This window comes from Gymnoscopelus braueri, assembly GCF_963280865.1.
Source record: "Gymnoscopelus braueri genome assembly, chromosome: 6".
NCBI lineage: Eukaryota > Metazoa > Chordata > Actinopteri > Myctophiformes > Myctophidae > Gymnoscopelus > Gymnoscopelus braueri.
In genome coordinates this window covers 34471957-34493342 of record NC_137607.1, presented here as the reverse complement: position 1 = coordinate 34493342, position 21386 = coordinate 34471957, and the positions used below count along the sequence as shown (strand labels likewise).

At 42.9% G+C, this 21386-nt stretch overlaps 1 protein-coding gene across 1 annotated transcript in view; it reads left to right on the top strand.

Moving 5' to 3' along the window:
• Positions 1-21386, top strand: part of oca2 (oculocutaneous albinism II) — a gene marked incomplete at its 5' end in the record, with an annotated part of 76137 nt that overhangs the window by 47337 nt on the left and 7414 nt on the right. Inside the window, 5 exons of the mRNA XM_080429740.1 lie at positions 3412-3539; positions 4206-4265; positions 5993-6097; positions 13227-13320; positions 14936-15029. Coding sequence (XP_080285866.1) covers positions 3412-3539; positions 4206-4265; positions 5993-6097; positions 13227-13320; positions 14936-15029 — 481 coding nt within the window. The remainder of the gene's footprint in view (positions 1-3411; positions 3540-4205; positions 4266-5992; positions 6098-13226; positions 13321-14935; positions 15030-21386) is intronic.

The following is a 21386-nucleotide window of genomic DNA, read 5'->3' as shown; positions in this document are numbered from 1 at the left end:
CTCTGTACTACTCCTCCTGTACAACATTACAGGTGCCACCCCTGCCCGTAGGAGTAGGGGCAGTGACAAAGACCCCCTCCCCGGCCGGCTGCCCTCCCCCGAACACGCACCCACTCTACAAGTGGGTTGCACTGCGGTGGATTCGAACCCCTATACTCAGCTGTGATGGGCAGGTACTTTACCCCTGTACCACCCGAGTGCCTAAAAAAAAAAGAGTTCCTACACATGCATTATGCCCTCCTGTTGAAACTCCTCACCACGAAAGAGAGAACTTTCACTATGTCGTTTCAAATACCTCTGCACAGCAGAGCAGCAATTCAGCATTTCTAACCTTGAATTATTTGAAGTGTATTTTGAGCATGCTGTCTTCATTACCACACACAGCAGCCATCAGGCAAACAAATAAAGACGGCACAGTTGCTTGTGTACAATGAATATATTCAAAGGTGTAATAAGTCCAATGAAGAAATCATAAGCCTCAGTAATGGGTACAGTTCCTTAGAGAAAACTGAAGCAGTCCTTTAAAGAACTGTTTTTGTTTTTGTTTTTTGTCTGAATAAGAACTGGTATTTATTGTAATGGTGGTTATACCTTCATCAGACAGCATGAGGCTGAATTTATTTCTATAATAGACCACGTTTTACAGTTCAACCTTATGGACATGCTATTATTTAAGGTTCCAGCTGTAGTTCGTTAAACGTCAACGCAGCCCATATTTCTCAGTTTTATCTCAACACTTTCAACCTCATGGCTTGTTTCATGAGAGTTTGGATAGTTTTAACTGAAGATTAATACTTGAGAGTTAATCATTATATATTGAGTGTTAATTTAACTCAGAGCAGGGTTCGATTTGCAAAAGGATTTTCTTAACCACTTGAGCCCTGTATATACTTCTTTGTATAGCAAAAATAGAGTTGTGATATAATGTGGTGTTTTACAAAAAAAAGGGGAAAAAAGACAAATAATAATGAAAAGTTTTGACCAAAATATGCAAGGGTTAATATGATTAACATACATGTTTAATGAAGTTGTTAAATTGGGATATTATCAAACATTAAATATCAAATATATGAGACCCAAAAGGAAATTAAATTCAGTCTGACCAGAAGCAGGGTATATCCCAACCAGTGATAAAAGAGTGATGAGAGGGGGATATCAAAAGCCTCACCATCCCCCCCTTTGAGACCAATCACAGCCCCATTAACTTCACATTTAAGTCAAATATTTCAAAAAGTATAACACATATTTGAAAGATTGTTGTCGCTGATCGGTCCAGCGGTTTGCGAGATTGCAAGATAGCCAGTGACATTTGTATTTGTTATGATTATGAGCAAATTATTGCTAAGGTAAATGGAAGCATTTAGATAACACAAAGGACAGTCAGTCAGTGATGGTGTGAGTGGGAGCCCAAGAGCTAGAGATGTAGGTACTCAACTTGAGCAAAAGGCTTGGAAGCCATTGTACTGTATTTACGGTACACTTTTCCATATGATAGTGTTGTTGCTGTGAAAATAGCCGATCTACAAGCTCACAACGTGTCACATTGTGAGTTTGTAGATCTGCTATGTAATGTAATGTAATGTAATGACATGCCCCAATCAAATAGATACCAGGTTGAAATATGAGGTTTAGTTATCACAATTTATAACTTCAGTGTTATCCTGTAAAAGATTAGCAGCAGGAAACAGATGTGCAAAGAAGCAGCAGCAGCATCTGTGCTGTTCGCAACGCGTAGAAAAGGGTCACGGTGTCTTTTTACAGAATAATTGCAATGGAATGAAATTTAAGCGCAGGACAGATGGAACTCCTTTACAATGACTTAATGAACACATTTTGAAAATATTTTGAGCCTCCAAAGTATTAATATGGGCTACAAGTTGTTTGTGATAGTTATTTTGATTTTATTTCTATTACCACTTTTAACCTGGCGTTCCTATTTTAGGCATGTCATTATAGACAAAAAAATCACACCCAGTGTGAAGTGGGCGGTGTCTTGCTAGCTAATCACAATACTGAATGGAGTCAACAATGTGTGATTCACTAAAAAAAAAACATAAATGTGTTTTTTTTAAGTGCATAGTCCTATTTATAGGGCTATGCACATGTGTCATGTTTCCCTAGCCAATCACAGTCCTGAATAGACTGTGATTGGCCAATCACAGTGCAGGGTTAGGGGGGTACACTGGTGGCCAATCACAGCGCAGGATTTGGTGTGCAAATATCCAAACCTCACATATAGGGGCGGTTTCACCGCCCAAAAAAGAAAGAAAAAATTAAAACATCCGTCCTATATTAAAATTGGCTTAAAGGGATACTTCACTTTAGGGCCGGGCCCGCTTTTAAAAAAAAGATTAAAAATAAATGAAAAAAGTTATGGAAAATTCATGGCCCCCTCACGCATTAGAGTGTCCTACTAATGCGTGAGGGGGCCATGAATTTTCCATAACTTTTTTCATTTATTTTTAATATTTTTTTTAAATGTGGGCCCGGCCCGAAAGTGAAGTATCCCTTTAAGGGAGGACTGGCCAGCCGTCCTGGCGCAAACAAATCAGTCAACTCCATATTATGGGCCCAAAAGGGGGCATGCCCATATATGGGCATAAACTAATGACATCAGGAATCTCCATATATGGGCAGAAAAGGGACAAGGACCGACAGATACAGAGATCTCCATATATGGGCATATCTGATCGGCATGTTTGATCAGTGGTTTGATCTTGTAGATTGGCTATTTTAGCTATTAGTCGTTTATGACAAAGAATATAGGGCTTAAGTGGTTAAACCTGTGAATGATGGTACAGTGTGCTCTGTGCTTACTGGATAATGGCCCTGGCCAAAGGTCCCCTTTAAAGTCGAACAATGACATCACACCGTTCCATGCTTGACTTCACAAAACAGAACAAAGCAAATGCAGCATCAACAGTCTGCACAACCAGGACATACCTGATGAAGTGAAAGTGAAATTCACAAAGATCATAAAAGTTTGTAAATCTATGTAATGTAGTGAATATCTTAGTTACCCCAACATTGCTCTTTTGAAGCACTTTTGTACTGTATGTGAAGTATTTATAAGATCTTTCTTTACACTTGGCCTAAGGATACGTGAAGCACACTAGCAGCCAGTTTGTCAATGTTATGTTATCAAACTGCACATACAGTAGTAACCAACTATAGAAGATGGCTAATGATTGAAAACGAAGTCCATATTATAATTAGACTCTACGTCTTTCCTTTGCTGGTTGGTCGAACGGACGGTGAGTCTGTCTGTCCAACAGTTTCGAGTGCAAACCAAAAGCTGGTAACAGTTTGTCATGAATTATTTGTGGGTGATTGTTTCCTCTCAACCTGGTAAAGCTACAGTTGTTGTCTGGTTCTAGGACTACTCCTGTAATTGTCTTGTTCTGTCTTCAGGTTGGATCGCTATCCTGGGGGCTCTGTGGCTTCTGGTCCTGGCTGACATCCAGGACTTTGAGATCATTTTACACCGGGTGGAGTGGGCCACGTTACTGTTCTTCGCTGGCCTCTTCGTTTTGATGGAGGTACTTAACACACGCCTGGGGACCACCACTTATCCAGTTACCATGTGACATGGACTAAGTGGACACAGAGATCTTTTTCAAAGCATTTGCTGACTTGATGGAGCTCTTACTGTAGGAGCCAAAAAAAAAGCTGAACCTAAACTCACAAGTTCTGACCAGGGCTGCCTCTGGCAAGCACACTCCCTAGAGACAGAAGAACAACAGTAACTATGCTTACGTATTGACAGTATTAGTATAGTGCTATGAATTATAGTCAGCAAGCTTAGAATATGTGAATTAATTATTGTTTATCTCCTCACCCGTGAGCCTCAGAGTGAAAGGATAAAAGGAAAGAATAAGATGTCAGCAGAATAACTGCTTGGGTAGCTTTTTTTGTTTGCTCGTTTTTCCTTTTCAGACTCTTTGTTTTGTTTTGCGAGGCTTCCAGTCACACACAAACACAACCCTTAACCCTTGGAGGGACCTTTAGTGCTAGCCCAAGCTAAACTGTTTGCACCAATGCAGGAAATGGCTTATTGCCAGCGTTTCCCGGAAGGAACGCGTTTCTTTGTTCCCTAACTCAAACCTGCTTTAATCCTTATACTATATATAATCCATCTATAACGGTCTCTCTTGAAGAATATTTTTTTGCACAGTCAGTTGTACTCTCTCTTTGTTTTTTTACAGGCTTTAGCCCAACTGCAGCTTATTGACTACATCGGAGTCCAGACAGCGCTACTGATAAAGGTGAGTTCTCTGTTGTTTTGTTGTTTTTCTTCAATCATCAGTCTAAACAATCATCTCACAGATCCAACACAACTCACTTGCACACAGGTCTATTATTCTGTAAAGGCCTTCAATTATTTCAGTTTGATTTCTGCGAGGGGTTGATGGAGTGCCGGGCTCTGCCCACACTGAATGCATTGAGCCCATAAGCCTGATTTATACTTTGTAGCTTATCGGTGTCCCATGCCGAGAATAGCCGATCGACAAGCTCACAACGTGTGAGCTTGTCGACTATTCTCGGCACAGGACACCATTGCACGACAAACTATAAATCTGGGTTTTACACATCCCTGTGTGGCGTGGATCATGCAGGCATGGCGTCTCTTAGTGGCAAAATTGCCTGCGTGATAGGCACATCAACTCACATTTAGACTGTGGACCTTTTTACCTCAGATAATTCCACATGACAGGTGGCCCCGCCGCTCTGGTGTCCAACTTGCCCGCTGTCCTCCAAAATGTGAATAATAGCAGACAATGGACCGCATATAATAGATAAGGCCATTGCCTCCCTCCCCTGGAGAGTTTTAGAGGAAGAGAGAGAGAGGACGCCAGGACAGTGAGGGTGGATAGATTGGGGTTTATATCTACCTTTATCCTCGCCTGTGAGGTCATGGCTCTTTGAACCCGGGCAAGTGTGCTGAAGGAAAAGAATGTAAGACTCCAACAACTTGACACTATATGTGTGTGGCGTCATGGGAATTGCTTCTGTCTTGTGTTTTCCAGCAGAGCCAAGGGACAGGGCCGTACCACACATAAAACAAAGTAAACATTAATTTTGTTTAGGCCCCCCCCCCCCCCCCCCCACACACACACACACACACACACACAGAAAGGCCAATCAATTAAAATAGTAAACAGTACACACAACTTTTACAATAGTACTGTAGGTTTCGTTTCGTATATTTTTCTACATTTAATAAAGTAAGATGGATTATTTTGAATTGTGGGTGCAGTACAGGTGAGGTTAGTGCCTACTGTTACTGTCTTTCTACTTCCAGCTGTAGCCTAGCCAGGTGTTCACTGTACAGCTGCATGATGAAACAAAAGAAACCAAATTGAAGAGAAAATACTGTATGTAGAGAAAAAGGTATAAGCTACGAGCATATTGGTATATTAAACCACAACAGCACCGATACATTATCTTTCTGTGTAAATAAAATTAGCTGACTCAGTTGCTAACCCAGCCTGTATTTACTCATTATAGGTTTTTTTATTGTACTTTTATCGTACAGTTTATATGGTTGTATTGATGTTCTTTGTTCGGATCTGCTACATTAGTTTGTTTTAATATGTATATGTGTTTAAATAAATAATTGTATCCCCTAAGATATTTCTATTGGAGGCAAACTTTGCAGTCTGGAGCTTTGGCAGTGGTTTTGACCTGAAGAGAGGGCCCCATATACTGTAGACCTTTTGTTTAGGGCCCCCAAAAACCAAGGGCCGGCACTGCCAAGATATGATAGGCTACCACCATGGGCTGTTATATGTTTATACAGCGTCATTCTCTCAACCGCTGCTCTCCGACACAAGGTTCACAGCCGAAAACCATAAACTTAATTGGTCCGTTAGATTTGAAGCGGTGACCGGGCGAGTGGGCTAGAGCCTGTTCACATACTGTAGCCTGCTATCATGGTGTAGCGATGAAAGGTTCAGTGACACGTCACCCTTTTTTATCTGCCTTCTCTCAGGCGGTGCCCGAAGACCAGCGCCTGGCCGTAGCTATTATCCTGGTGATGTGGGTGTCTGCCCTGGCGTCTTCTCTCATTGATAACATCCCCTTCACTACAACCATGGTAAGAGGCAGACCACTGATGTAGAACACAAGCCTTTTATACTGGGTTGCGCATCGTGTCACACAACGCAAATAGCTGATCTACAAGCTCATAATGCATCGCATTGTGATCTTGTAGCTTGTTAAAAAACTTTGTTTTAACTTACAAGCTTTCTAAAGTTTTGTAGAAATTAGCTTTAACTCACTCACTCACTCACTCACTCACTCACTCACTCACTCACTCACTCACTCACTCACTCACTCACTCACTCACACTCTCTCTCTCTCTCTCTCTCTCTCTCTCTCTCTCTCTCTCTGTCTCTGTCTCTCTGTCTCTGTCTCTGTCTCTGTCTCTCTGTCTCTGTCTCTGTCTCTCTGTCTCTGTCTCTCTGTCTCTCTGTCTCTGTCTCTGTCTATGTCTCTCTCTCTCTCTCTCACTAGCTCACACACTCTCTCTCTCTCTCTTACTCTCTCTCTCTCTCTCTCCAGCCAACTTTTAACACTCTGGATCAACCTTATCCCTCCGCAAGAGTGAAAGTAGGGCAAGGCTCTGCCCAGCCAAAAACTGGATCATGTTCAGTAACCTGCACATGTTGTTACATGAATTACAGCCTTTAACAATAGCGTATCCATTATCCGCCTTTTAAAATCTGGAAATGAAATAAGGTGTTCCAGTTTGAGTTTTGCCTGCAAATCATTCTTTAATAGAACAATTTCTTTTCAAAATTAAGGAGATATTTTCTTCCCTCGAAGACATAGGCGGGACACCCTTTTCAAAGGAATCGTTAAACATATTCAGCAGAGGGTCAAATAATATATTCAGGAAACTCACTATTTAGCCCATCTGGCCCAGGTGCTTTCCCAGACTGTAGCCGCTTAATAGCCTCAAGCACCTCTTTCCTATATATAGGAGCATCCAGAGTAGATTTCTGATTATCTGACAAGCTGGGGAGATTAAGGGAGGAGAAAAAGATGTCCTTTTACTTTAGGGCATCATCATGTAACTTCCATTTATATATATTTTCACAGAACTTTTTAAATGTGTCATAAATTGTTGCAGTGTCACAATATTGCTACCAAGACTATCGTTACTATAGTTTGAGAGTCAGTATATCCCTGCTTCATCAACATGTTCGTATAGTTTTTGTTGGAAAATAAATCATACAATTCAAACTATGCCTTTTCCCCCAAAAAATAGAGGCATATATATTATATATTTATTGATAGTTTTCAGTCAAGATGGACAGGAAAGAGGGAGAGAGAGACGGGGAGAAACACGCAGCAAAGGTCGCCGGAAACGGGACTCAAAGCCGCGACGTGCCGTCAGGCTACATTGAGCCTAGGTGCCCGGACCGCTAGGTCAGCGATCCGGGCCAGGCTTATCTTCTTTTATTTGTGAGAAAACATAATTTCTCCTGGGATATCTATCACTCTTGATGTCCGATGGGAGTTGAGTTGTGCAGCTGGAAGGGGGTGGAGGTTCTAGGCAGAGGGGTTTGTTGTTTAGCACTACGTTTTCTATTGCAAAGTAGACCAAAAAGAACAATGGCTTATTTTGCACATTTTTAAATTGTGCCAACAATTTTAAGCACAACACTGGCTTGTTGTGCTGCAAATGAACACTGAATCCATTCCAAACCCCCGGGTCTGCAGTGCTAGTGATCAATTCTACAAGGATTATTACTGCTAGCCAAAGCGAGTAGGTTAAAGAAAAAAGCAACTTCTCCTAATGAAAAATGCTGTTCACAGAGTGGAGATACATGCATACAGGACAGACTGTATCCCAGCTGCAGCCAGAGATGCAGTGTACTGTAAATCTTTCATAGGTAGTATGAATGATGCATTCCAAATTGTTGGCACAGTTTAGAAATGCGCGAAATTACCCATTGTTCTTTTTGTTACATTGAGTCTTGAAAAAGCTTTGGTTGTTTCCCATAGCAGTGATTTATCTTTTGTAGAAGCTGATTTAATATCCTCTGTAAAATAAGTGAATAAATGAATTTGTGATCCATCAGAATGAAGATGTTAACCTTCCAGTGTCTGAGGTTATGTTGAATAAAGACTCTAGCAGGGTCAGACACAATTATACGCCCTATAGAAGTACATGTATAAGTGATTGATTATAGCAATATTGATGTCTTGATGGAAATATTGGAGTGTATAATATGGGAGCATCATTTGTGTCGATAACTCAAAATGTGTGTAACATCCAACAGATTTCACCAGACCACATTTGACCACATGGACCATAGCGTCCCTATTTTGGGGCAAACATTCAGCGATAATAGCAGATCTACATGCTCACAACATGTCGCAACACGTAAATAGATCTTCTATTTAAAGCAAGGGGCAAACCCCCTTCGCTGGAATTGAAGCTCACTTCCGGATTCTCGTTCAGCCTGCTGTTCCTATTAATGGCCCAGTAGATGGCGCTATTTCACCTTCTCTGGTCGCAATACATTATCTTGCCACTCAATCAGAGAGCACGTCCATTTTGGAACCCACATTTTTTTTTATCAACCCCACGGCCACAGGAGTGGGCCAATTCTCTCCCAGCTTGCTACAAAAATCGCTCATGCAAAAGCATATAATCTCATCTATTTTATTTTCCACCACATGTGTCTCCTTTTCTAATAATCATAAAGTGTTATATATTTCAGCTCGCAATTTACTTCCGGATGGTCCGTTTCAACAGCCAATCATCATCATCTGCGACAAAAAGTGAGCACCCTCTTTGATGCGAAAAAGCTGGCAACGCAGGCTACGCCAATCATGTGCGAGAGATCTACAAGCTATGGGCCAGACGTGCACCGTGTCTTAGCAACAACGAAAGCGCTAACTCTCATTGGTCGTGTCATGCTGAGGGCAGTTTCCAGACACCATGCAGCATCGAATACTCACTCCCACAGCCAGGGCCGGACTTACCGTTGGGCTAGGGTGGGCTGCAGCCCACGGGCCTCCAACTGGGGGGGCCTACGATTTTTGGGTAAAAAAAAAAAAATATGATCAAATTGTTTTTTTCTAACCCTAAAACCGAAATAAATAAACCAAAAACTGAAAAAATAACTAACCCAATCCGCCCAAAACCGCAAAAAAAATGTGCGCGCGTGCAAGACAAGCCCAAAAGAAGTGACTAGGCCATATGGGCACCTTAAACCTATATACTGTATACATCTACTTATATATATCTGCTATTCAAAAAAAATTGAGGAATAAAATGTGGAATATTTGATAGATTCTAACAACAACACAAATCTGGTACAGGGCTCACATTTTCAGATGGGGGTTAGGGACAAATACATATTCATTTGCAGGTCCATGACATGAAAATATTTGAGAACCACTAGTTTAAATAATAATTTTAACATTTCGAAGCAAGCCCAAATATGCAACTACACTTTAGAAACAAGCCCAAAAAAACACAACCCGCAGCTATCAATATTTACAAGAAACTTTACAGAAAAAGAAGCCCAAAGTCACTTATAATAAGCGGACATGGCAACACTGGTAAATTACCAGTGGTAATTAGCATCCGCATACTGCATTCTGTGTGGCATTCAGCAAAACTTTCCCCAAAGTGGGTCCTTCCTTACACAATATGCCACCGCTGACATATACAGTGTAACAAATTGAACCCAGTGCTCTGAACACTGAATATGTGCAGCATCGACAAAAAAAACAAAAAACAAACAAAGCTGCAGTCACAGAGAAGCTTTTAGCTGCTTTATTTTGTTAAAACCTTGCTATTGAATGCAGTCAAGTCTGTATAAGTTGCATAGACTGCTGTGTCATTACCTGGCAAAAAGGACTGCTGCAGTATTGCTGCTACACAGCAATACACAGTAAAGTCTGACCCGTACGGGTCCATTATTTATACACTTTCAGAGTTCCCTCTGGATAGTACTGTGTACAGGTAAAATGGTTTACTGTTCTCTAATTTGCTGAATGGACTTCTCCAACTCTAATTAACCACTAATGCCTGATTTATACTTCGGCATACAACGGAATGTATGGCAAAAATAGCCATTCTATAAGCTCACAACGCATTGTGTCTGAGTAAATATATTGACGATTTTTGAAAAGTTTCACTATACTGAAATGCCCAAAATATGGACACCAGGTGTACAAGGTGAACATGAAAAACTAATATTTGGTTTTTTTATATTGTTATATTATTATTTGTTCGGCCCGCTGTGCGGGCCTCACCTCTAGCGCACGTGCCCACGTAGCGCCCACTTGGCAGCGCATATCAGTGGCGTAGCGTCATGAGGGCCAGTGGGGCCATGGCTCGGTCAGTAAAGACCCTCTAGCGCGTTTGATATCTGGCATAGAGGGGCGGATTCAAAATCTCCAGAGAAAACATCCGTGGGCTCCCATTGGTTCACCGATCTGTGCGCCTGCCCCTCCTCCTCCCCCAATGTGCAGTATTGAGAGCCCTGGCGTCACAACATTTGGAGCGACGCCCACTGCACTCTGGTTGGTTGGGAATGAAAAGTTGACTCCCACTTCCTATGCCAGGAATGTCAACAGCCTGGTCCAGCCTCTTATTTTTGAGCAAAACGCGAAGGAAAATAAAAGCCTGGAGATTGAGGCTAGGGCCCACCTAGTGCCCAGGTAGAACCCACGTATAGCCCACACGGGCAAGCCCAAGTGGGACCCAAGTGGATCCCGCTGACATTGGCCACTGTAGGCCCTTATAGTTCAGCCCACCTTGAAACCATATGGGACCCATGTCAGCCCCACATAAATTGCCAAGTTACCTAGGGCCCAGGTAGAAGCCACTTAAAGCCTGCATGGGCAAACCCAGTTAGGACCCACCTCGGTCCCACATAAACTTGCCTAGTTGGGGCCCACCTAAGGCCCAGGTAGAACCTACTTATAGCCCACATGGGCATCCCTGTTAGGATCCAACTCGGCCCCACATAGAATTGTCTAGGTGGGGCCCACCTAAGGCCCAGGTAGAACGCACTTATATCCCACAAGGGCATCCCAGTTGGGACTCAAGTGGATCCCGCTGACATTGCCGACATGGGGCCCATATGGTTTAGCCCACCTTGAAACCATATGGGAACTACGTTGGCGTTCTGGCTGGAATGCAAACGCTGCGTCATACCTGTAGTGTGTAGTTTGATGTTGTGTGTGTGTGTGTAACAGACATACCTGCGGTGTGTAGATCGATGTCCATATGAAAGTCCAATGTCCAGCAGTGTCTTTTGTTTCTCCAACTTTGAGTTTCTAGTCTCTATCTCTCTCTGGAAGAGGTTGCACATGAACTCTGCAGCCGCACTGAGGCGCTCCAACACAAACACTCTGACATTAAGCTTTGCACAACAAACATCAGCACCACGCTGCTGTTTGTCCAAAACACACAATATCTCCTCTCCCACCGACGTCATGTGTTCATTTATCGACAGCTGTACAGACTCCATTTGCTACATGCTAACGGTAAAAGTGCGTTAACGTTAGCTCATGTTAAGCACCCCTGGGCACTAATCATTCAAATACAACGAACGCTATCACAGCAGTGGACATAAACATTCATTCCATTAGGCTGCAGTGACCTAAAAGTATTGACAATATGAATGACAGGGCGATTTATTAGAGAAATGACGGTGATTGTGCTGTCCAGCTCAGCACGCACAACTATGACGGAGCCCTAGTTGCTGCGTGTGACTGTGATGGCGGCAGCGACTAGCGAGCTGTGGGAGCGAGTATTCGATGCTGGCGTCTGGAAACTGCCCTCAGCATGACACGACCAATGAGCGTTAGCGCTTTCGTTGTTGCTAAGATACGGTGTATGGCCCATAGCACGTCTGGCCCATAGCTTGTAGATCTCTCGCACATGATTGGCGTAGCCTGCGTTGCCAGCTTGTTCGCGTCAAAGAGGGTGCTCACTTTTTGTCGCAGATGATGATGATTGGCTGTTGAAACGGACCATCCAGAAGTAAATTGCGAGCTGAAATATATAACACTTTATGATTATTAGAAAAGGAGACACATGTGAAGGTGGAAAATAAAATAGATGAGATTATATACTTTTGCATGAGCGATTTTTGTAGCAAGTTGGGAGAGAATTGGCCCACTCCAATTGGCCTTGGGGTTGATAAGAACATTTTGGGTGCCAAAAGGGACGTCCTCTCTGATTGAGTGGCAAAGATTATGCACAATAGCCTTCATTATCAAACCATTTTACATTTACTTTCCAGCATGGCCTTGGTGCATGACAGCAGAGGGCTGGGTGTATTGATTTGTACACAGACAGTGCACTGGTCAACAGCACTGAATTAATGTTCACACAGTCCTTAGGCACCGCCTTTTTACTTTAAAACCTATGAGAAGTGACCAAAAGGCGGTGTCAGTGCACTTTTCTTGGCCTGGTGGTGCGCTTTCAAAAGTTGACTATAGTTTAACTTTTTTGAGAAATGTGCATATGACACGGACCGTGTCACCAATCATGATAAATTGTCGGTCTCGAGAATGCTGGCTCAACCCTCCGCAACAGGTCATCAAATTGTCCCTTGCTTAGGCTGAAGTTAGCTTTCATCCTGACAGAACTGCTGGACAGGGTTGTGATATGCCCCGTACTGCTGCCGGCCATGGAGGCAGAAGAGGAGGAGAGCGGTGGTCACAGTTGGGTGTGTGGGTGCATGTCATGACATCCTCCACCCCCGACAGTGGTACAGGGCATATCACAACCTCGTCCAGGGGGTGGGGTGGGGGTGGGTGGGGGGAGATTTGTCGCATCTTACAATTTCAGCAGAAAAAGAGCTCTATAGGCTGTGCTTTTTTCTTCATAACAGGCGGGCAGTGTGAACATACCCTTATAACTCAAAAACACACACAGCCACATTTATCCTATTTTACGTCCATTTACAAAGGCCAGACACCAAGGGGCAGATAGCTCACATTACGCATTGTGATTCTGATCACTCCTTTATCCATATGGAAACTTCAATTACACTGGTCTAAATTATTTTAAAGAAAATAAATCTGACTCATCAATATTTTGTAATGATTCTTTAGCCTAAACAAGTGAGACCTTTGGTTTGGTAAGAAAAAAGAAGAAGAAAATTTAGACATTAATAAAACATAGCATTCTGTACATGCCTTTGAGTCTTATGATGTTTCTATATGTGTGTGTGTGCTCTCAGATTCCAGTTCTCATCAACCTGAGTCAGGATGCAGACGTGAACCTGCCAGTGAAACCCCTGATCTATGCATTGGCCATGGGAGCCTGTCTGGGAGGTGAGTGACAGTGTCTCATTTTATCCCCACATGTAAACCCTGATCTCCTTACACATAGTGCAGATGTATAGAGTATGTGTTTCATTTGGCTTTGGGCCAAACAATTAAATTGAATCATGTAGTATAGATACACCTTCCAGAGACTTATTTTTTTTAACCCATTCAATCCGGGAACTCATCTCTGTCATTTTAGATTTCTTTGGCTATTCAAAAATAGCAGATATACAAGCTCATAGCACGGCACCAAGTGCCGCACTACAAGCTTGTAGATCTACTATTTTTGAAAAATCTTGAAAATGTGTGCAAATCTTTGAATATATGTTTTTTAAAGCGAACATTTGTAAAATATTTTGTTCCAGGGAACCCCAGAAGCAATATTTTAGTTACAAATGTTCGCTTTAAAAATATATATATTCAAAGATTTGCGCGGCACTTGGTGCCACGCTATGAGCTTGTATATCTGCTGTTTTTGAATAGCCAAAGAAATCTAAAATGACAGAGATGCGTTCCCGAAATTGAATGGGTTAAAGATGTGGGTCTTTATAATACAGTATGACATGTGCCATGTCAACACCTACAGCTGTGTCTTTCCCACGGGGAGGGGGAGGGGAAGTTGCTTTGTGTTACAAGCAGCCCAAGCTTGGCACATTCAGTCTTCGCTGCTCACCTCGTGGCAGGCCTTCTCTGTGTGGGCGGGAAGGGACACAGAAAGAGAGTTGTCGTGGCATTTCAGTTTCATCAACTGCAGCTGTGACAGTCCCTTATTGATCAGCTGTATGATGCTGTCACTGCCCCGTCCGTGCGCTGACACCTTTTGAGATGTGAGCCGTATTAGACAGCTGTGACTGCAGGCTGAATATTGTTGCCGTGGGCCAGAAACCTCCTATCTCCATATTCAAACTTTCTGTGTTTTTTCGTATATCAACGACCTACTTGATCGTTCTACACAGTGTCACACAAAAGTATCAACTACTACTGCTTTTGCTACTTTTGTAACAGTTTTGGACAACATATGAGGTTTCCACCCGACAGAGACGATATGTTCTAAAACACACCTAAAATGTTACCTAAAACGATTAGACACGCCATAAGTTTCAAAAAATGAAAAGTAAAGTGATTTTTAAGATATTATTTCATGTGTAGTACACTGCGACCATCCACACAACTGGAATACGTACTGTACATGACTCACTGTAACAACGCAGTACAGAAAGGGAGTCATTCATAATGCTAATATCTGCACCATCAGGCGGATACATGCATTTGCAATTGTTGCTTGAATTTACTTATTGTATTTGCTACGGTTCTCTGCTCTTCATAACTTGGCAAAAGGAACTTGTAAACGTCTTTATAGAGAGCAGCAGTGCATAGAATAGTTTTCAAGTCATTTCTCTTTCTGTTCCTACCCTCCCTTGTCAAGTACTGTATAACAATGGATTGCAGCTTGTCTGTGGTAATAAACTGACCATATCTGGAGATGGCATCTATTAAATGAGACCCTTATTACCTTGTTGAATAGATGAAGAGTACTCGCATATTATTTTGAATACATTTTGGCACTGTCCAGTTACTTTTCAACTGACATTGTTTTAATGCTGTTTTCGCTTTCATTAAGGAAATGGAACACTGATTGGTGCGTCAGCCAATGTTGTATGTGCAGGGATTGCTGAACAACATGGTTACGGATTCTCATTTGTGGAGTTCTTCAGGTATGTCTACAAGAACACACAACTCAATACACATCACTACAAGTCCAGAGTAGGGCTGAACAGGGACAAAAGTTTGGTTCTGGCATGTAATGCCTTAACTGGCCCACTTCTGGTGTGGAAACAAAAGTGGCTCACCTAATGTTATTTTCATCTAATGTGCTCAGAACATTTCATTTCAGCATCATTTCATTTATTATCAGGATTAACAGACTCTCTAATGCATAATTGTGCACACAGCCTGCTTCACACAGCTGATATAGACCAAGGTTGTTGTCACAGCTTGTTAATCAAATCAAGTAGATACAAAGTAGATACAAAGTAGCCTAAACCCAAATCTAGTGACTTCAAACAGACTGCCCACAGAAATAGTACTGAAAAGGTCCAGTGAATGATCCCTCCCCAAATCCTCTTTAATTACTGTATATCTATGCATGTGCGTGCTCTCTCTGTCCTACACATGAACTTACACAGATAGGGTGGTTGCAGCGGTGTACACGCACGCACGCAGGCAGGCACGCACGCACGCACGGATAAAAAAAAGGACATCTATAGACAGCGTCGGAATTTGTATGCTCAAACGAACATGCTGTGTCGCACTTTCTTGCATGTGCTCAGTCTTTGAAGTTCACACTTAGAGCTTTCTGCACACCACTGCATACTGCCCACCTGTGGTATCACTACAGACAAGGCAACATCAGACGACTCACAGTGGCTTAATGACTGCATGAGGCTGCTGCTGAGAGCTCCAAGAAGCCGGTGCAAGCCATATGTTTGTTAGTGTCGGAGTGCTCTGCTGTGCTACAGTATGTAATCTTATGTATAGGTTTGTGTCGCTGTCATAACAAACCCTGTGTGCAGTTCTGTCAGGTTCTCCTCTAGACTGTGGAACCATTGGCGCATGTTAGAAACTGAACATTGTGGATTTCGATTTCATGGAATGGAATGCATTTCATCATGTCTGAGCCATTCAAAAACAGTACGTACTACAAAGCACTGAGGTCAGGTAGTCAGTTTTAGTATACTGAAACTGATACTGTATGATCTTATGCATTGAATGGAACGCATTTCATTTTCATGGCTGAATATCCAAACAAACATTACAAAGCACATACCGTAGTACCAGCGCTTATGCATATTTAAAGTGAGTGGGGGCAGTGAATTACTAGTTCAGTTTAGCATGCTGCCTACAGAAAATTAACTAGGTTATCAAGTGTATGGCCTGATTGATCATTGAGGAACTTTGTGAATGAGACCAACGCGAAGGCATGAAAGCCCTGGTCCTAAAAATGCTTGCATAAAACTGTGAACACACTAGGACAGGAATAAGCAGACACATTCGCCAGACTTATAAATCTGCATATTTGCCTAATTCTGGTTCTATACATCTCACTCATTGTGGAACTGGACACATTGTTAAGCTGTGTGTGAGTCGGCGTGACCATTATGCACGGCTGTGAATATTTATAGCTCCCAGTTCATCACATGCTGTGTGAATACTCGATTATGAAATCTCACTTTAATATTAATAATAATAGTTTGAATTTATATAGCGCCTTTCATGACAATATTCCTTTCAAAAACAATGAATAACCAACAAACAAACAACTAATTGCCATAAGCCTGAGAGAATAAGTGTCTTTTCAAGGCAGCCTTAAAAGAGTCCCTTTTTTGAGCATGGCAAATCTCCATTGGGAGAGAGTTCCATAGGGTGGGGGCTGCCACACTGAAGGCTCTGTCCCCCAAGGTTCACTTGCTTGCCTGAGAGGTACAGTGGAGCCAGGGCGTTTCGACAATTGTGGGTGAGAAGACCAACACCAAATCCCTTTAAAGCCGTTATATTTGGTCATTGTACCTGTCATATATATTGTAATTCTATGGGCAACATGCAGACTGCAAAGAGAGGCTGTCGCTGGGTTGGGATAATTGCATCTCCAACATGCTGCCTATTGAAAGGCATGAATGTTGTAGTATTCTGTGACAAGTTTGTTAAGCACCTCATTGAGACGCTGAATAGACTGGGGGGATAGCGACTTGAGTGGATAGCGACTTGAGTCGTGCATGCATTGCACAATGTGTTGCAATGGGTTGTTAACTACTGTGACGTCAGTTGTTTTCAAGTACCCACAACAAAGCAGTAGCGAGCGATGGCAGTGAGAGAGATCAGCTCAAGGGTGGCTGTCCTACAGACAGATACAGTATACATAATGGAATATTATTTATAAATTAAAATAAAACTTATTTTAGTACCCTCACCACTGTCAGGGTAGGTCACAGAATCTCAGATTTGTATTGAAGGGATAGCCCCTCGAGATGCAGCATATCATTTTTGAGGGGGTCCCATAAAACTCTGATGTATAAGCGGCTTTATGCTTACTCTAACCCATTAAGACCTGATTCAAAAACTGTTTTCTGAAAAACGTATGTTATATCAGTGCTGCTCAAACTTTTTCATGTCAAGGACCCCCGAAATGATATGTATTTTGCTGCGGACCCCATCTCAAAATATTTTGTTATCCATGGACCCCCAGAAGCAAAGATTTGAGTTAAAAATGTAAAAAAAGAATATATATATTATTAAAAAATGTGCACACATTTTCATGATAAAAAATATAGCAGATCTACAAGCTCATAGCGTGGCACAAAGTGACGCGCTATGAGCTTATAGATTTGCTATTTTTGTATTTCCGAAGTATAAAATAATCTCTGGCATCGTTGGCACTACGTTGAGGAACAAATGCCACCCTTTTAACATTTCCCTATTATAGCGCCACCAGGAGGACGATTTTTGCAACAATTTCCTTTTTTCTATTACTCCTACAAATGCAAATCGGTACACATTATCTCTATAGTCAAGTGATCAAGATGGATTCGTCTGATGTTTCATATTCCATCCTGATTGCCGAATTCCCAACATTGCTGGCCCACAATATCCTACCTGACCTGGCGGAGACCTAGTTCCATTCTGAGATGTACAGTAGGATGTCATTTTAGGTGCATTTAACTGAACACTTCCAGCTAGAGCAGCCATGCCAGTCTTTGACATAATCTTTGACGTCAGTCGTCTATGACATATCTATGATTTTATGACTACAAATTTGGGTAAGGTTTCAGCCCCAATCACAGCTCCTTTTGACATACATGAATATTTTTCCAAAAGTATAAAACTATGTGATAAAGTGGAGGTACTTCTGTGGCCTACTGGCATGTCTGCACAAGAAATTCGGTTAGATCAGCTCCGGGGGTCTGGACCGCTGGCGTAGCGGTCCAGGCACCTAGGCTACAATGTAGCCAGAGCGTTGCGGGTTCGAGTCCCGATCCCAGCGGCCTTTGCTGCGTGTCACCACCCATCTCTCTCTCTCCATTTCCTGTCAGCCTACTGTCCTAGCTATAATAAAGGCATAAAAAGGCCAACATATTAACTTTAAAAAAAAAAAGATAAGCTCCGGAAACACAGACAGGAACAGAGACACACGACTAGACTCCTGCAGAGCAATGCCAGTGGGACTATGATTATGCAATTTCTCTCTTTTGAGCAGTGTATATTGTGTGTGTAATCTGCATTTGCTAAATCTATGCAGGAGCTGAGGATATGAAGTGAGGGCTTTGTTTGTGTGTGTGTGTGTGTGGGGGGGGGGGGCAGGAGAGCCACCCATCAAGGAACCCTTAGCAGAAGCAGGTGTTTGCACAGTTATACCGTTTATCACCAGCCTCCACTCTTTTACCCTCTCCCACACTCCAAATTACTGGCAGTAGAGTCGCATAATCTGCTGCATTGCATAGGCCTACTGGCATCTTGCGGTTAGTGCAATGACGCAGGGTAATCCACTTTCAACCTGGCGTTCCTATTTTTGCCATTTTATCATAGTTAACAGTTTCAAAAAGTTCAAAACATTTAACACATTTTACAATTTTCTAAATGCTTAAAATAGCAGATCTACAAGCGTACAATGCATCGCGATGTGATACATTGTATTGTACATGTATGCTTGTAGATTTTCACAATTCGTCATACAACAAAGTTTTTTTGTAATGATTTTGTAGTTTGTTTTCCAGTTCAGGTTATTATGTGGGGACCCCCAGGGGGGGGTCTCACATGATTTTTGGGGGGTCCCCAGATGACAATGCAATGACTTTTTAAGGACTTTTAAGACCTTTTTAATCCCCCCCAAAAAAGAAAGAAAGAAATCTACAAGCTCATACAAGCTTGTAGATCTGCTATTTTCACAATACTGTATTTATCTGTGGAACTGAGTCAATCTAAATGTAATGCCTCAACTCCCACAATTCCAATGCTTGTCAGGGTGGGGGGTCCCCAGTTCAAATATGATTATTTTGGAGGGTCCCCAGTTCAAATATGATTATTTTGGAGGGTTCCCAGTTCAAATATGATTATTTTGGAGGGTCCCCAGTTCAAATATGATTATTTTGGGGGGTCGCGGCCTGAAAAGGTCGAGAACCACTAGTTTACATCATTATGTAGGCTGCTAAGGTCAGCCTGCCATGCTCCCAAACTGACATCAGCCTTGGGTTTCATCGCCCTTTTTAAGTGCTTATAACCACTCACAGTGGCTATCTCTGGTAGAGTCAGAGCAGTACAGAGAAACACGCTCGCTCTAATTTGCAACTCTGCGTCCAGGCAGCGGGGACAGACGGACTGCTGCCGTCGTATATCAGATGCTTTCACTTCAGGCCCTGATGAGCCCACAGGGACGCCGACAATGTCTTTTTTGGGCTTGATAGACCATCACACGGTGCAAATGAAAATGGCCTGAATAACTCAGCGGTGAGCTGCTGTAGCATCTGCACTGCGCTCCCCCCTTCACAGCCCCGGTGTCCTGCTGCTGTGCTTCTCCCAAAGCCATTGCCCCGGGAAGCATCTTCAAAGTACATCGCAGAAATGTAGGCTGTGTGCTCCTGTCCCTAAAGGACACGTGTGCCGATGCCAGCGGTCAGACTTTACCCGGCATGATTAATTGCCGCCACTTCGATCCGGTGCGCCCCTGCGTACCGTCGAAGGAGGAGGCGAGCGTCTCGCCCAACCTCTTGAGTTCGCCCGTGTTTTCTCTGTGATGACTGAGAGTTGTTTTCCTGTAGGTTTCCCTCTGCACCCTCACCCTCCCACCGACCACCCCCACCACTGTTATCCCTGCAGCTCCACAGGCGCGCCAGACCAATCGCTTCTGGCGGGTCACGCCATGGAGGTTGTCCGTCCTCCCGCCTCAGACCACTGGAGACAGCAGGCTTGAGGCACAGCAACGGCAACTGTAATAATTGCCTGGCCGTGAACGCCTCGCTGGACCATTTGTTTTTGCACAGATACAGAGATCATTGCCAGGCTGTAAATCCATTCAGTGGCAGATTTATTAATGGCTGAGGTGAGGAGTGCCTCAGAGTAAAGAGCTATAACAATATCTCAGCAAACGGGGTATCAGTGGTGGGTGGTACTCCGATTATTTCTTTTTTACTTAACTCTTTGACTGCCGTCGACGCGTTATCGAGTCAATTGCTAGTTTGTCCACTTGGCCGTCGACGCGTTAGACGCGCGTTTGTAATTGTTATTTTAGAGAAGATCACGGTCTAATCTTGAATCCGAAGCACAAACGGATACGGAAATACTGGATATAACGTCATTCCGTTCCTGTCGACTCCATGTTTGTAGTTTTTTTTCTTTCGCCTGTATCTCTGTTCTTTTTTTTTTTTTTTTTTTTCGCGGAGACGCGTGTTTCCAACGGCCTGTAGCGAAGGGGACACTAGCTCCGGGTGCAATGTTTTGCATCCGGAGCAATAGTCAGAGACTCCTGCTCCGGAAACACACAGTGAATCGATCGATAAATATGGATCTAAACTTTTATGACAACTTTAAAACTACCAAAAACACGAAAATCGTTTGGCACTGGGTGAGTACATTATGAAAATACTCTGGCAGTCAAAGAGTTAAAGGTCCAGTGCAATGGCATTTTTGCTAAATTTATTTTGAAGTGTCAGTCTGAAACAGCCTCGCAACCAATCAGAAGGTTCCATCCCTTCAGGCTATGGCACGGTAGAACACTCACGTGGTGCGCAGCATAGACATATAAAGGTTGCATATAAAGACGCCTCCTCCGACTCTGGGGCGTCTGTTTCGCGGCCGCCATATTAGAGGTGGCACGCGTCCTGACTACTGGCCAATCACAGCACGTCTTTTCCGAGACAGAATCTAGTGGGTCGCTCCAATGAACTGCAGCGGCCAATGAGGTATCTAGGTATCTATGGTGCGCAGTGTTATTGTTAGTAGCCTGCAGGAGCAGGCTGGCCAAGGGATAGTCACGGCCAATGTGCAGAATGTTTGATACCAAGTTGCTTATTTCTAACCTAAAA